This window comes from Gymnogyps californianus, chromosome 2 (assembly GCF_018139145.2).
Source record: "Gymnogyps californianus isolate 813 chromosome 2, ASM1813914v2, whole genome shotgun sequence".
Taxonomy (NCBI): Eukaryota; Metazoa; Chordata; class Aves; order Accipitriformes; family Cathartidae; genus Gymnogyps; species Gymnogyps californianus.
Window position 1 is genome coordinate 56,530,947 of NC_059472.1, and position 14,872 is coordinate 56,545,818.

General features: G+C 35.8%; 1 protein-coding gene across 1 annotated transcript in view; it reads left to right on the forward strand.

Moving 5' to 3' along the window:
* VAPA (VAMP associated protein A) overlaps positions 1-14,872 on the forward strand; it is a 33,681-nt gene that overhangs the window by 17,536 nt on the left and 1,273 nt on the right. Inside the window, exons 2-5 of the mRNA XM_050892886.1 lie at positions 3,285-3,437; positions 9,063-9,166; positions 11,204-11,284; positions 14,192-14,368. Of these exons, the coding sequence (XP_050748843.1) occupies positions 3,285-3,437; positions 9,063-9,166; positions 11,204-11,284; positions 14,192-14,368 (515 nt within the window). The remainder of the gene's footprint in view (positions 1-3,284; positions 3,438-9,062; positions 9,167-11,203; positions 11,285-14,191; positions 14,369-14,872) is intronic.

Genomic DNA, 14,872 nt, shown 5'->3' on the forward strand with positions numbered 1-14,872 from the left:
AAGTCCATTGTCTTAAATTGTAGAAATATAAGATAAAAGATAGTCTTAAGCAGTTTACAATGGAAGCATTGGGCAAACCACACTAGATGAGTACTCATGAGGTATTTTGTGTGGTGGGTACAGTTAGACATGAGCCTGTCTGAGGTTTAAGTGCTCAAATAAAAACCAGCTTTGGCCTGGGTGTCATGCAGGCAGCGAGTGAGATGCTCTTTTTGAGAGTATAATGCTGTCCTAGTGTAGCGGTATGTTTTCTGAGATGAAGTTGGCATGCATTTGTCCATCTTGGTGCATATGCAGAATGTCTGTATCCATCTTTGCCTGTTCTTTTCCTTGTTTAGATGCAGTCTGTGCAGTATGGCCTAAAATGTTTCTCCTTCCTGGTTCTCCCTCTCCCCTCCACTTCTCTTGTTTTTATCAAGGAACCATCCTGATTTAGGCTTTTGCACTCAGGCTGTTACTGCCAGCTTGTACTTTATTTCCCCACTCCCCCAATGGTAGCGGTATTTATGTTTGTGTGAATGAAAACTCCAGAATCCTCTTCTGCTGTTGCATGGTTTCTTTTTTGAATGATATGTCATGCTAATTTAGATCATGCGGCTCCTCTGAATGGTAATAGCTATTTTTTTCTGATTTACTATCCTTGTGTCTGCTCCTGCCTGTCCATGCTCAGATCAGTGCTGTCTGTTGGTATGCCACTAAACTACCAAAATAGCTGGGTTCTGCAGGAACAGTGAAATTTAGTCATCTTTTCCTTTTGTGCACCAGTTTGTTACCAGCTATTTATTAAATCTGATGGTTGCGAGTCTCAAGAGGCTTTATACAGCTTTTTTTTCTTTAAAGCTTTTAGAAAGCAGGTGAAAGGTAAAGCTGTCAGAAGGGTGCTCTAGACCTTGAAAAAGATTTCAGTCCACTCTGAAAGAAATGTCTGATACTAAAAAATGTCCCTGAGCTAAAGGCTCTTGTTTGGGAAGTATCCAGGAAATGCAAAGGAGGTCACTGCATTCATGTGCCTGGGGAACAAAAGTAGATTTTTTTTTTTTTTTTTATAATTATCTGTGGTGTTAGAACTGACAGTAAATATCAGAATAATCTGAAGAGTATTTTGAATCCTGTCTCATTATTATGGACTTTGAGAAGGCAGGCAAGAGGGGACTTTCATGTCTCAAAAGAAATAGAACATTTTTTTTAAAGTTTAAAAAACAGTTTATCATCAGTTTATAAATTCACTGCTTCTTTGTCTTGAAATAAGCTATTTTTGAATAGTATAGCTTCTTTTCTTGATGACTGTGCCTTTCAAAATGAGCCTCTGAACTGAGCCTTTTTTTCCTTTTAGCAGAATTTCCTTAGTAGTAGTAGTAGAGAAGACTGAGAAGTAGAGCTCCTCAGGTTGTCTAGAGTTAGTTAAAAAAAAGCATCCCACACCTTTGAAAGCCAGATTCAAGGTGCTGTATGCTGCTGGACACTGCAAAGGCAATGCCTAGGTGGCTGTTAGTAAAACTCTCAGAATAACTTCCTCAAAAATGTTTGTGTAGCTCAAAAAAATAAATGTTTGGTCTTTCTGAGTGTATCACCAGTCTTAGATTTAGAGGAGTATTCAGCTGCCTGATTTTAGTTCAGCTTGTGGTGTGGGTGATGGGAGTTATTTTTGGATCACACTCTATAAGTAAATGCAACTGGATCCTGCAAGAGCCATCAAGAGGCAAGTGGCAGGAAACTTTGAAGTAGTTTTGTAAATCTTCCTCTTGGGGGCTGTGTCAAATTTGCTTGGATTGAGAGGGTGACTTTCATCCACCATATAAAGCCAGATTAGAAATGAAGTTTCAGACAAGTAATACAAGTTCCTATTTTCTTAAAAGAGCCTCGCTGAATGTAAACCTAGCTCACATGTATCTTCATCTACATCTTGGTATTCTGGTTCTCAGTAATTCCCGTTTTAGTCCTTTATTGATTTGTATCTTGGTGTTTTGTGTCAAAACTCTGTTTAGCACTCTCTCAAAATCAAGGATTTGGAATGAGAGTGAGTTGTAGAAACAAAGAAAGTGGTCAGAGAGTGAGCCCTCTAGTGTAGTATCGTGTTTGATAGTGGCCGGTACCATTTCATTTAGAGTAGTCCAGCCACCTCTGTGGAATAAGGTGTTCAGAAAAGAATTGACTTGCTTTGTCTCATGCAATTAGTGGTTTTGTTGTACCTTACCACTTGTTCATATCATGTATATTTTTCATCCAATTTAATCTAAAGTTTGCTTTCTTTGTGTTTTTTTAATGGAAAAGTAGTTGTCATGTTTTCAATACTGATGAAAATTATTTTGTGGTAATTTAATGTGTAATTTTTAAAGAACAATAAAGAAGGTTCTTAAAAGTTAATGTACACATGAAATATTATTGAATAAATTTCATGTTCATATGAAATTCCATTTTCAAAGGTACATTCTTTTAGTGTCTGTGCAGTCTTGCTTTCAGATGACACAAGCATAAGGGAGATTAACACAGCTCAGAACACTGTGAATCTTACTTGCTTTTCGTGCTGTTACTGTATGGCATCACATGGAGGTGATCTCTGTTGGAAGACATGCTTTTGCAGCTTGACATTGAAATTACACCTCTTGTCCGATCCAGTCTTAGAGGCAATTCCTATCCTGATGGTTTAACATAAACACAGTTTAGAGAACACACTGCATTGAATACGTAAATATGGCAACTTCTTTTCTGTGGATCAGTTAGAGTATGTGCATAAACAGAGTATCATCTTTCTTGCCTATTTTGAGCGTAAAAGATGAGGTTGATGTCTCTTTCTGTCAAGTCTATAGGAGCTCAGAAGTGCAACAAAAGTTGAAGTCTCAAGAGCAGTTAGTATGTTTCAGTATCACAGTGGTGTTTTTCTTTAAACATTTTTAAAAGTTCCGAGTATGTGTTGCTTCTATTCCTAAAGAAAAATCCAGCAAAATTTACTTTTGCATATGACCGTTACCTTCTAGGTATTTAAAATGCTAAGAATGATTTGGTAAAATTAGCATATGTATATATGAACTTTTTGCACCAGCAGCTTGAATCTGTCATACTATTTAAGAGTTATTTTGTTCATTGCTGTAATGTTTATTATTATAACTAAGGTGATAGAGTGTGCTTTGCATGTAACAGTATATGTGCTTAACAGATGTATGATTAAACCTGCTTTTAGAAGTTTGTTGCCATCAAGTTATATTTTAAGAGTAATTGGTACTGTATAAACAGATTTCTTTTCCAGATATACTTGCATATTTAAAAAAAACCAACCCTTTTTTCAGGTCCCTTTACAGATGTAGTAACTACAAATCTTAAACTACGAAATCCATCAGATAGAAAAGTATGCTTCAAAGTGAAGACCACAGCACCTCGTCGATACTGTGTGAGGCCGAACAGTGGAATTATTGACCCAGGATCGTCTGTAATTGTTTCAGGTAAAAACAAATATATCCGGTTGTAGGTTAGGTGGTTTTAGGCCTTTCATGAAGTTCTCTAATGCTTGATCTTACAGGCTGTTTGAAGTGTGTCAGCTTTTTAAAAAGATTTTTTTTAGAAATAAAGCTGTTCCCCTTCATTAGTGCAATGTCAACTTGATGTAGTGCTGCAATGATACATGAAAAATCCTCCATACAGAAATACTTGCTATTTGTCAGATTTATCTGCAGCTCTCTGAAAGCAGGAAAAGATAGTTGGAAATGGGCGGTGACATGAACAGTACCTTTGCTTCAGACTACTATATTCATGCTTATATTTTGAAGTGGAGCACTGCTTGGCTGTTCTGATGTGTTTAAAGTTTAACATTTGACAGTTCATTGCATTTAAAAAAAAATTCATTCACAATTGTACACTAGTTGTTTTGACCATAGTATTGGTTCCTGAACTTTATTGTTTCGTAATTCTTCCATTTATCACAGTAGTATATGTTAAGTGGCAATCATTAAATTGCTTTTAAAAAATTACATTTTCTGTTATTTTAGGTAGGTGAAGCAGTTTGTAGCCCTTAAATTTGAAAAATCTAGTATGTTTCACTATAGAGACGCTCTCTCCTTATTCTGTTTTTGTTTTTTGGTGAGGGGATTAAAAAAAGAATCCTTACTGTTCAGCAGAGTGTGAGCCCTGAAGCCAGACAATGTTTTCTTTTTTTCTGTGAAACTTCATGTAGATTTGGCTTACATACTTCATTCTGACAATCCGCAGAATTTCGATAGCTGGACATATAGTAGTCTGATCCTATACTGGACTGTACAATGTCAAAAAGACCAGATGTTAGTAATCGTGGGAGTAGACATTCTCAAGAAAATGGGAGAAGACTAGGTATCAGTCTTCTGATTTGGTAAATGATTTTCGTAGGCCATTCTCCCAATCATTTTGAGATAGGAATCTCCAGAATAAAGGGGATTCTCAGACCAGTGACTGTTAGAGGTGAGAAACTCTTTATTTCTCTGGACCGTATTTCCCAACTTGGAGAGAGGGGAATCCCCTTTTTATAGGCTGTAGTCTTATAGGTTGTGGAGATCACAGGCAATACAGGTGTGGGCTCCTAGATCTCCTAAGTCTAGAAAGCTGATTTTTGTAGAACCCTTGGAGAGCTGTAGCAAAGCAAAAGGGAAACATGGAGCGATCCTCAGAGCTTTTCAGATTCATATCTTTATACCCTTTGGGAAGTTTAAAAGAAGCTGGAGAACTAGCTTCAGGTGATATATTCAAAAGTTTCAAGGAATAACTCAGGAAAACTTTATATTTATGATTGATTAAAACCTTAGAGTAACTTTCCTTGTAGGAGAGACACCAGTTTTCTAATCTAATATGATCTGTAGAATGTGACCCTTTAAAACTTCAGTATTGCTTACTATGGACAGTCCAGCATCTTGTGGATGAAAGATCATTTTACTGAGGGTTGGTTCAAGATTCCAGTGGTCAAAAGCCTACTTTATTTCCATCTTGGACTTCGACTTACAGCCGTTTTGTCTTAACTGTGTGTTTGATCTGGTGTCGGGGATCTTTCCTGTGGGTAGTCATACATCACGATCAAGATATTGCTGGACTTTCTCTTCAGGGAATTGAATAGATTGAAGAATTCCATTTGCCTATTGTAAAGTGTGTTTTCATAGTTACAAATCGTACTTTTAATGCTTTGAATATTTCAGTTTTTTAAATGAGGCAATACTGGAGCTGGAAACTATTTCAGCTTCAGGTTCACCAATAAAGGGAAACAGTATTATACTGCTTGACTGCTTGCATAGCAGGGAATCTTTGATATCCCTTTTTCTGTATTACTGGATTCTCATGCAGTTATTCAGCTACAGTGACCCCAAGGTGTTTTCATGTGCAGTTGTTTAGTTACAGTGGCTCCACAGTGCTTTTCAGAATTAAGTTCTGTTCCCCAAAGTGTCAGCTTCATCTTTTTGTTTTTAAGCATATAATTTCTTTTGGGTCACTTGGTAAGCTAAGTGCGCAGATAATTTTTCTAGTGACCCACTTTATCTCATCAATCTCTCAACTGAATGTTTTCAGTGCTGACTCATGTTTCATATAATTAAAAACAGATTTCTCTCACATTGTTGTGCAGAGAGAAACCACTATAGGATACTATGGGCTGAAACTGTGTTCAAAACTAAATGTTGAGATAGTGTTAGCTGTCTTCAGCCTGTATAATGCATTGTGCTGATTCAGAGTCAAGCCAGGTTTTAAATTTATTGTTGGAGATGTGATTTAACAGTCATTTTAAGGGAGTCCATGGGCATTTTGTTTATCATTCAATCATGAATCACTAGGCAACCTTCTTCAGCTATGTTTATACATTTTTTCCAAAAATACTAATTTGGTAAGACCTGTTTTTCTTTACCTTGATGCCCTAAATTAACTATTTATTATTGTATCATGTATTGCTTGTTGTTAACTTGTTAACAACAATTTCTTGTTGTGGATTTTTCTTTTCAGAATATAGCGTGTTACTCTTTTTTTCTTCACAACTTGTTACTGTTACTTGTTACTGTTCTTCCTTCTAGTTTTCAGACCCCTTTAAAATATATTTTGTGGAGATAAAGCCCTCCTCTGTAGAAAACCTAGGCCTATTAACAAGAGGCTTGTTTTCATAACTATTTGTTGCAATTCCCCTAGAAGTGATCTCTGGACTACTCAGGGATTCCAAGAACATGTTGAAAACTGCGGCTTCGTCTATCCATGAGATTTTCCATGATTACTTAAAACCGTGAAGAGCTTGAAGAGCTCTTTGAATTTGTGGATTGTCTTTTTCTGCTGCTTTTCAATTTGATCAGATTTTCAGATGTTACTGAGTGGTCAAAGAACATAAAGTTATTTAACTAGTTATCCAAGGATTCTGCCAGCATGTGAAGAAGTTCTCTGAGGATGGAAAGCTGTCTTTGCCATCTTTCAGGTTACTCCATCTGTTCCCTTGGCTTTAGGAAACTGAAGTACTGCATGCTATTCAGTAGTCTGTTGATGGAACAATTCTTAGAGATAAATTGTTATAGCATCCATACCTGGAAGAAGCATTTAGTTTGATCAGTTATGTTTTGGACCACAGTGAGACCAATGGTTAAGGAAACCTGACTTTTAAACCTTTCCAAATAGGGTTGTTTGAAAGCATGTCAAATACTGCAATTCCTTTATGTGCTTTATTTGTGAAATATATCTGATTCAGATTATTCACTTATCCTTTGATTATGCTGTATGTAACATTTAAGGGGAAAAAAAAAAAGATAACCATCCTGTAGCAAACACCTGCAACTTGTAACTAGTATTTAAGGTCTAAAGTTAGGTGGCAGTGTAATTACATTTAGAAGTAACTTTTTTTCCATAAGTACTAGTGAATTTGGAAATGCTGAGTTAGTAATTTTGATACTGTACTTAGTATTTTATAAACTAATGCAATTCAATCCTACCATGAAGAATTTACTCTCTGTGTGAAGGGAAGCATGTTGAACTATACATCCAACGAAGATTCAGAATTGTGGAAAATACAATTGAATTGTTGAAAACTGTAGCAGTGTTGAAGTCTACAGACTGAATTGGTTTAGAATATATGGGAAGGTTGTTCAGAGCATACAATATGTTTTTCTAGCTAAATCAGTATTTCTGCTATAGCTTTTTCATTGCTGTAAAATAGGTAAATGTACAGATACCTGTTGATAGAACTCCATAAATGTAATTCTTAGGGTTTTTTTTTTTTATCTTTATCTGAAACTACTTCAGCTTCTTTTAATTTTGTATAAAGATATACTGAACTGGAATTCCCATTCTGTGGAAGACAAGTGTAAGTACACTGTCAAATAATTTATCTCTACAGTTCACTCTGAGTCCTCATCCTCTGGTAGATCAAGTTGCAAGTGTACCCATATACACCTATTTAAATATAATTTGTGTGGTCCTGTACTCCCATCTGGAGTAAGGCAACTAATTGTCTCTGAAAGGAGACACGGGGGCTAACATGATAGTTTGTTTCAGGGTCTGCTCTAGACAGACAGTATGGTTGGAGGTAGACTCTGCTGGTTGTGTATCCATCCCTCTGCTTCAGTAGTCCCGCAACACGACCATAACAAACCTTGTGTATTCAGGTATTTCTGCAAACCCTTATATTATGCCCCTGGATATGCAACTATATCCTATAAAAGTTCTAATCTCCTGGTCTGTATTATAGACGACATGTTATTTCAGTCCCTTTGAACTAAAGAAACCACACACAAAATAGTGATGCCAGGGTGACCTGGACAACTGCTATGTGGTGTAAAAACATACAGTCTGCTCCTGGATGGCCTTGTACAACTTGGATTGATGAAGGTACTGTGCTTCTGTAATTAAAGCTTTCATTTAAAAGTATTGTAGTGCTGTAGAAATAATGGAGGCTATAAATACTGTCAGTGATGTAATTTTTTTCACTGAGCTCGTGCACACTTCAAAACAATAACTTTAGAAACATGAGTTTCTGTTCTTGACCAATAGAGTTTTCAACTTTGGAAAGCTGAAAGTACAATAAAAAGGCTGTCATTTAGAAAGTCTGAACCACTTGCATACTCTGCCTCTGGTACTTGTAGCACAAACTGTTGTGTCAAAAACGTCTGGTTTCATCCAGAAAGTGTTGTTTGTTTGGTTTTTTGTGTTTTGTTGTTTTTTTTTTTTTTTAATCTGCATTACAGTACGTTGAAAGCTGAAAATGCAGCGAGAAAATACATAAGATAAAATGCAAAGTGGGTATTATGGGGTTTATTTTAATGTTTCACTTAAAGCTACCTTTACAGGGAATTTGATTTTTAATCCCATCCCTCTTTCTTTGCTGGTAAAATGCAGTGGAGGCCCAAAACTTGCCATAGAATTAAAAGCGTGTACCTGGATTTTGGAGTGTTTTTGGACCAATGTTAACTGTTAGACTGGACTTACAGTTACAAATGTTAAAATCTGAGTAAAATGTGTTGTGTAGTTATTACATAACTAATCACTAATTTTTTTTTATAAAGAGCTCAATTTGAAAATGTTTTAAAGATGTATTATTAAAGCCTCAGGAAGCTTTACCTCCTATAATAACTGTAGTTTGAAGTATTTTAGTAGTTTTGCTCCCAGCTTAGATTAATACACCTTTAGAAGTCAGTTGAACTTGCCCCACTGCTTGGTGGTCTACCTAATGTAGGTTCTCCAACCCCCTGCCCCGAGTAGCTATCATCATGTGTGCTACAATTCTTTAACTTTGCATTCACTTAATCATAAAATGTGTTTATTCCAAAGAAAAGTCTTGTGGTGTTTGCTTGGGGTTTTTTTTGTCTGTCTTACAGGATCTCTTTATTCATGCTTGTATATGAAATGTCTTTTAGCTATAGTAATTACAGAAATAATCATGTCAGCTACACCAGACTCTGAAAAACTTTAAGACCTTTCCTCTCAGTACCTGTTGCTACAGTGTATAGCTGCTCTATTTTCAACACTGCCTTTGCATTTTAACTTTCAGTGGCTGTGCAGTGAGAAGCAAATCTAAAGTGGATAGCATGCTTGTTACGGTGATTAGCTGAAGAATCACAGTTTTATGCTTTATTTTTTCTTTTGAACAGTAATGCTGCAGCCTTTTGACTATGACCCAAATGAGAAGAGTAAACACAAGTTTATGGTACAAACAACCTATGCACCACCAAATATTTCAGATATGGAGGCAGTGGTAAGTAAAAAGGGGGTAAAATGACTGTTGTATATTTTTTTTTTTTTCTTAAAAATTCAGGCTTAAGTGTAAATGAATCATGTTTTTGCAATTTATTTTTGGAGAAGAATTGGGTTTTCTCTGAACAAGTACGATTTCCATACATGATTCAGAGTTTTTAATATTAAATACAAGCTCAGTTCTTAGAACTCGCCTAGTGAACTGGTTGAATGGAAATAGTAGTGAATCTAAGGTAAGGTCAGTTCAGTGTTAAAATATGGGCATGTTGTACCTTATATGCAGCTAATCTGAAGGGAATAAACAGATTGTATTTGAAGGAATCAAGAGTATGTTTAAACAACAAGCCTGAAGCTGTATGAAATGGGTGTGTTTGGTCTGAAAAGTGTTTAAGTGAAATGTTGAATGGGATTATAATGAATTAAAACATTTGGAAGACTAAGATATGTCTCTCTACAAGACACCAAGTGGCTAAACACAGCACAAATGATAGATTTATTTTCTGTTTTAATAGAACACGTCGTAGATTCAGTTCTTAGGCAGAATTGGTCTGATGAAAGATCCGGAAGGAAGATATTTAGGTTTGTACTTGTTAGTTCAGAAGTAAGGACACCTGTTTCTGACGTTACAAGCTGGCAGCCATGGGAAGGAAGCCTTCAGTTGTCAGAACATGCCCTTTAGGGTATATGTGGCCTCCCATAAGCATGTATATTAAGGTGGAGGGGAATGATGCATAGGCTTCTGTCTCTAGAGAGTGTTTTAACGAATGGCTGAGTTCAGTGCTCACTCAAGGCAGAGGAGGAGAGGGGAAACAAAGGATAAAGATGAGGTTTTATAAATCACTGAAATCCACTAGACCTCTGCAGGTTTAGGCTCTCTCCCCTTATATGAAGGCAAAGACTACTGTGGCATCACTCTTCACTGGAAACAGTGGGAGACCTTTTAGATTTTGTTAAGCTCTTGGGACATGTAGCTAGAAAGTTAACATCTCTCTTCCTTGTCAGTCTCGTTTACTTTTTCTTAAAGTGCTCTGTTAGCTCTTGGTTATGTTTGGTAAGTGAAGTGTAACTATTTGGTGAGGATATAAAAATCCACTTTAGAATTACCTTTCAAATAACTGCTTTCTTAGCATGTTCAAGTACAATTCAAGAATACTGAGAAACAGATCTTGCAGAAAATTGGTAATTGTAGTTATAAGTTACTGTACAACTAATGCCACTGAAAAAAAGAAAAAAAAAAAAGGAAGGATGTTATGAAAAGCCTGGATATTCTAGTTTGTAAGACCTGCAATTCTAAGGTAACTTCAGAGGACCTACTGGAAAAATTACTGCAGACTTCAAATCAGTCTCTGAGCCTGAAGATTTAAGGCAACTACATGAAGCGTATGCTTTGAAAGTTAATTGTCAGTTGAGCAGAGAGATTCCAGCATATTTCACAATTATTTAAATATATTGATAACCATTAGAATTTAAAAGGTTTTTTATAAACAGCTTTGAAAAATTCTCTAGGCCCAAATTGTAATATATTGTGCAGTAAAAGGAGGAAGTGGTTGAAAATCTAAAATTTGAAGAACTAAAGAAATTTATTCTGGAACTAAATATAGAGTCACTAAAAGGTGTCTTTCAATCTTTTGTTTAAAATTGATGCTTCCAAGATGGGACATAAGGAGTACATTTACCAAGGAGTGATAGGGCTAGAACTTCGTTCTTAAACCGACTCAGATGGTACTTGTTCCTCATTGTGTGTTAACGGAACCGCTGTATTGTCCCCTCAATATCCCCCACAAACCTCTGGATCCATCCTTGCATTCAATTTACTTCTTTCCATTTCCAGACTTAATTAACCATTTCTAGCTCTCATTACTTCGCAGTAGTCAAAGTGAACAAAAAAACATTGTTCAGAAGCAAGTCTGAAAATTGCAGCTAGGGTAAGGACAGTATTCAGCTGTATAGGAGGCAAGTACTAAGAGCAAGCTTATGAACTGTTCAGATGTTTGCATGAGTCTGGCACGTTAAGTAACTGTATTAATTGTTGTCTTAGTGGAAAGAAGCAAAACCTGATGAGTTAATGGACTCCAAATTGAGATGTGTGTTTGAAATGCCCAACGAAAATGATAAACTGGTAAGTAAGAAAAGAGTAAGAAACTGTCATACACTGACTGGTAGGATCTCACAGAAATTTGTTTTGAATTTTTTTTAAACCTATTTGATTTGTTGATTAAATGAATTGTAGGAATTTGTACTAAATTAGACAGGAGGGGTGTTCAGTATATAACTTTTCAAGGATTCATAGAATCCTAGAACAGCCCAGGTTGAAAGGGACCTTGAAATACCATCTGGTCCAACCTTTCATCGGAAAGGGAGAGCCCTATCCAACTGCATCTTAAAACCTCCAGCAATGGAGACTAGTGCCAAAAATTACTATCCTTTCGTTATTTTTATTATTGATTTGCTTTAGCATTTTATTGCTGTCAGATTAAAAAAAAAAGAAAAAAAAGAATCTTCAATACTGCATACAGCAAAAAGTGAATTGCATCATTTGCTTTTTAAAGTATTAAATGCTTTTCAGTTTTAAAAATTCTGTTTCTAATTCAGCTGAATTAGAAAAGGAAGTACTGATTAGAAATTAATGCATGCTTTGGGAATCCTAAATGCATTTTTTAAGGTAGTGGCAAAGACAGATAATCAGACAGAAAAAAAAAAATCCCATTACCTCTTTCATGCTCTTGCCTTCAGACAAAATCTATTCCAGTTGTGTAGGAGATGACAGTTTCATTGTGTATAGACTGAAGACGCCTGTTTTGTGTTGCCTGATATTTGGAATAATAGTTAACTGTCAGTTACCTAGAAGTTTTGCAGAATATGACTAAATTCTTATGCATTAACTTTTTTTTTTGCGCTCGTACCTGAAATTTTGATTTATGGAATCTTAATACTGTATATTCTGGGTTGTTTGGGTTTTTTTGGGTTTGGGTTTTTTTTTTGGTGCTGCTTTTAGCATTGTGAATTAGAGTGCTAAAGTAGGATTTCTGTAAACAACCTTATTCACTTTATGGCCTTGACTTTTCTATTTAGTACTGTCCAGTTTTTACAGTAGTCTGTAAGGCATGTTGGGGGAAAGTAGCGTGAATCCATGCATGTAAAAACCATCTCATTACTTACATGCATAAAGGGTCTCAGTGAAGGCTGCTAGCTGGCCAGTAGCTGTCTCTGCAACTATTCTTTTAATACAGTTTTTGGAGTGTAATGTAAAGATATTTTTCAGATGCGATGTCAGTATAATGTTTTTGGGGGGTATTTTTGGTGTGGGGTTTTTTTTTAAAGATAATTTATGAGATGCAGCCTTTTATTCAGGTGTAAGCTGCGTAAGTGTGTTAAATGCTAAAACTTTAAAGGTTAAGCATTTATTATCAAGGCACTTAGTTGTCTACTTTCTGTGTTTTTTATCTTCTTAATAAATTACATCTTGGATATTAGAAAAATTATACTTGTTTTTAATTTTATAAAATGTATACTGTAGTGAGAGAAATGTAGTGGATTATACAAAACTACCTCCTTTTGTACGTTCTTTAATGTGATATCTTCATAGTATTGACTGTACGTAATATTTGTATTTTTCTAAGTAGCAGCGTAGGGTTGCAAAACCCTGCTTTAGCAGTTGATTTAGTCAATTCCTTAAACCTGGCAATGAGAAATCTGCCAAGTCCTGAGGGTAAGCCTCATCTGCCACCTCCGGATATCTATACCAGGACACAAGTATTTCATTCCAGTCAGCAACAACTTTCTTCAGATGCCTACCAATCATAGCCAGAAGATTGACATGAAGAGACCAGTCAGTGATGTCAAACAGCAGAAGGAGGTTTGTTCCAGGGAGGTCTTAGGTCTCTAGTGAAGTTTCAGTGCTACTAAAGGAATTCAGTTCAGCTAGCAAACCAATCAAAAAAGCAACAGGTCCTGATCTGCTTACTCATGATATAAATATGTTGATCTTTTTAAATCCAGTTAGGAGTACCTGCGTGGAGTAGCAGGATCTGGCTCTTAGGCTATCTATGGCTGCATTGCAAAAAATGTAAAATGCAAGTAGATGCTGTAGACTAAATAACTGCTACTTGCGTAGGAACTAAAGAAATTCTTGCATTTTTCTTTAGGTGCTTTGTTATTACATGGATGTGTTTACCTTTTAATAGGTTTTCTGTTACATTTAGTGCTTACCTTGGACTACTTTGGTTATGAAGGATGCAGTATGGTGGTGGTCTAAGTGACATAGCTGTGTAGTGTAGCCAAGCAAGTAGGAATACAGAAGCTTGAATCTGAATATGAGCTGTTTCTGAGTGTATTGCCATATGAATGCTTTGTTTTTGCAAATGGTAACCTGGGCTGTACAGTTGAATCCATTGTATTATTAACGTCTACTGAAGATCGTTGTATATTTTGAGCAGAGCTGTGGGAACTAGATTTTTAATTTTATTTTTGGCTTTTTCACAGCTTTTTATGTGACTTTTCACTTGTATTCAAAATTAATAATGTGTATTTCAGACATGCTGTGAGATTTAAATTCCATGTTCGTGCAATACTTTATTTTCCTTCAGGAAGAGGTGCTATAAGTGCAGAATATTTGTGCCATACATACTTCATATTAGTTTGTGACACAACCTGTTTTCTTTTTACTTTGTTTTGTTTGTTACTATTGCAGGATTCCTTTCTTCCTTTTATTTTTTCCCCTCAAGTTCAAATGCTGTTTGGTGTATTTTATGCCATCTTTTGGATGCCTGCTGGGTCAGTGTTAAGCAGCTAAAGTATTCATTTTTGTCTCAGTAGCATGTAGTACCAAATGTAAACAGTGCAATCTTCTCTTGCTTTTTAATATTTGAGCTAATCAGAATTGAACTGGTAACAGAAGTCTTTGTTCAGATTACTGTGAATATAAACTTCATTGAACTGTATTAGTAGCTGGATTGTTTCAGTTTTAAGCTGTGGATGATTTTTCTCTGGGTAAGTAAAATTCTCAAGTCATTCTTAATATTTGTAGAATGATATAGATGCAAGCAAACCCGCCCCAGTACTGAATACATCTAAGCAGGATGGACCGATGCCAAAACCACATAGTGTTTCACTTAATGATACTGAAACAAGGAAGCTAGTGGAGGAGTGCAAAAGACTTCAAGCAGAGATTATGAAGCTGACGGATGAAAATCGGCACCTGAGAGTAAGTTCTGCTTCCATGTTTATATTGAAGTGCCTTCACTCTTCTTGATTGAAAGGTCTGGTTTGTAATTAGGCCAATAGATGTGTATTCCAGAAAGTAGATACAACTGTTAGAATGTCAAGATTGATTTGTAATACGATTTTACTGTCCTGTATATACTGTATATTTTGAATGACTCAGTGATTGAGAATTTGTGATTGTCATGGATGAGATACTGAAGCTACATAATTTTCTTCTTAAATGAAATGGTCATATTTAAGGTGGTCTTAGTTACTTTAAGTCTAAATCAGAGATATTGAATCAGTAGCTTTTAATAAAAAAACATTATTATTCATTAAGAATGAGTAAATGAGATCCAAAGCGGTAACATTCTGTATCACAAATGTTAGTGAACAAGAACAATTGTTTGGACAAAGGAGGTAAGCAAACACTACTTTCCAGTACCTTTATGTAAAGGTGCAATTTCAGTAATCTGTAACTAGTCAATATGTGACTTTATGTGAC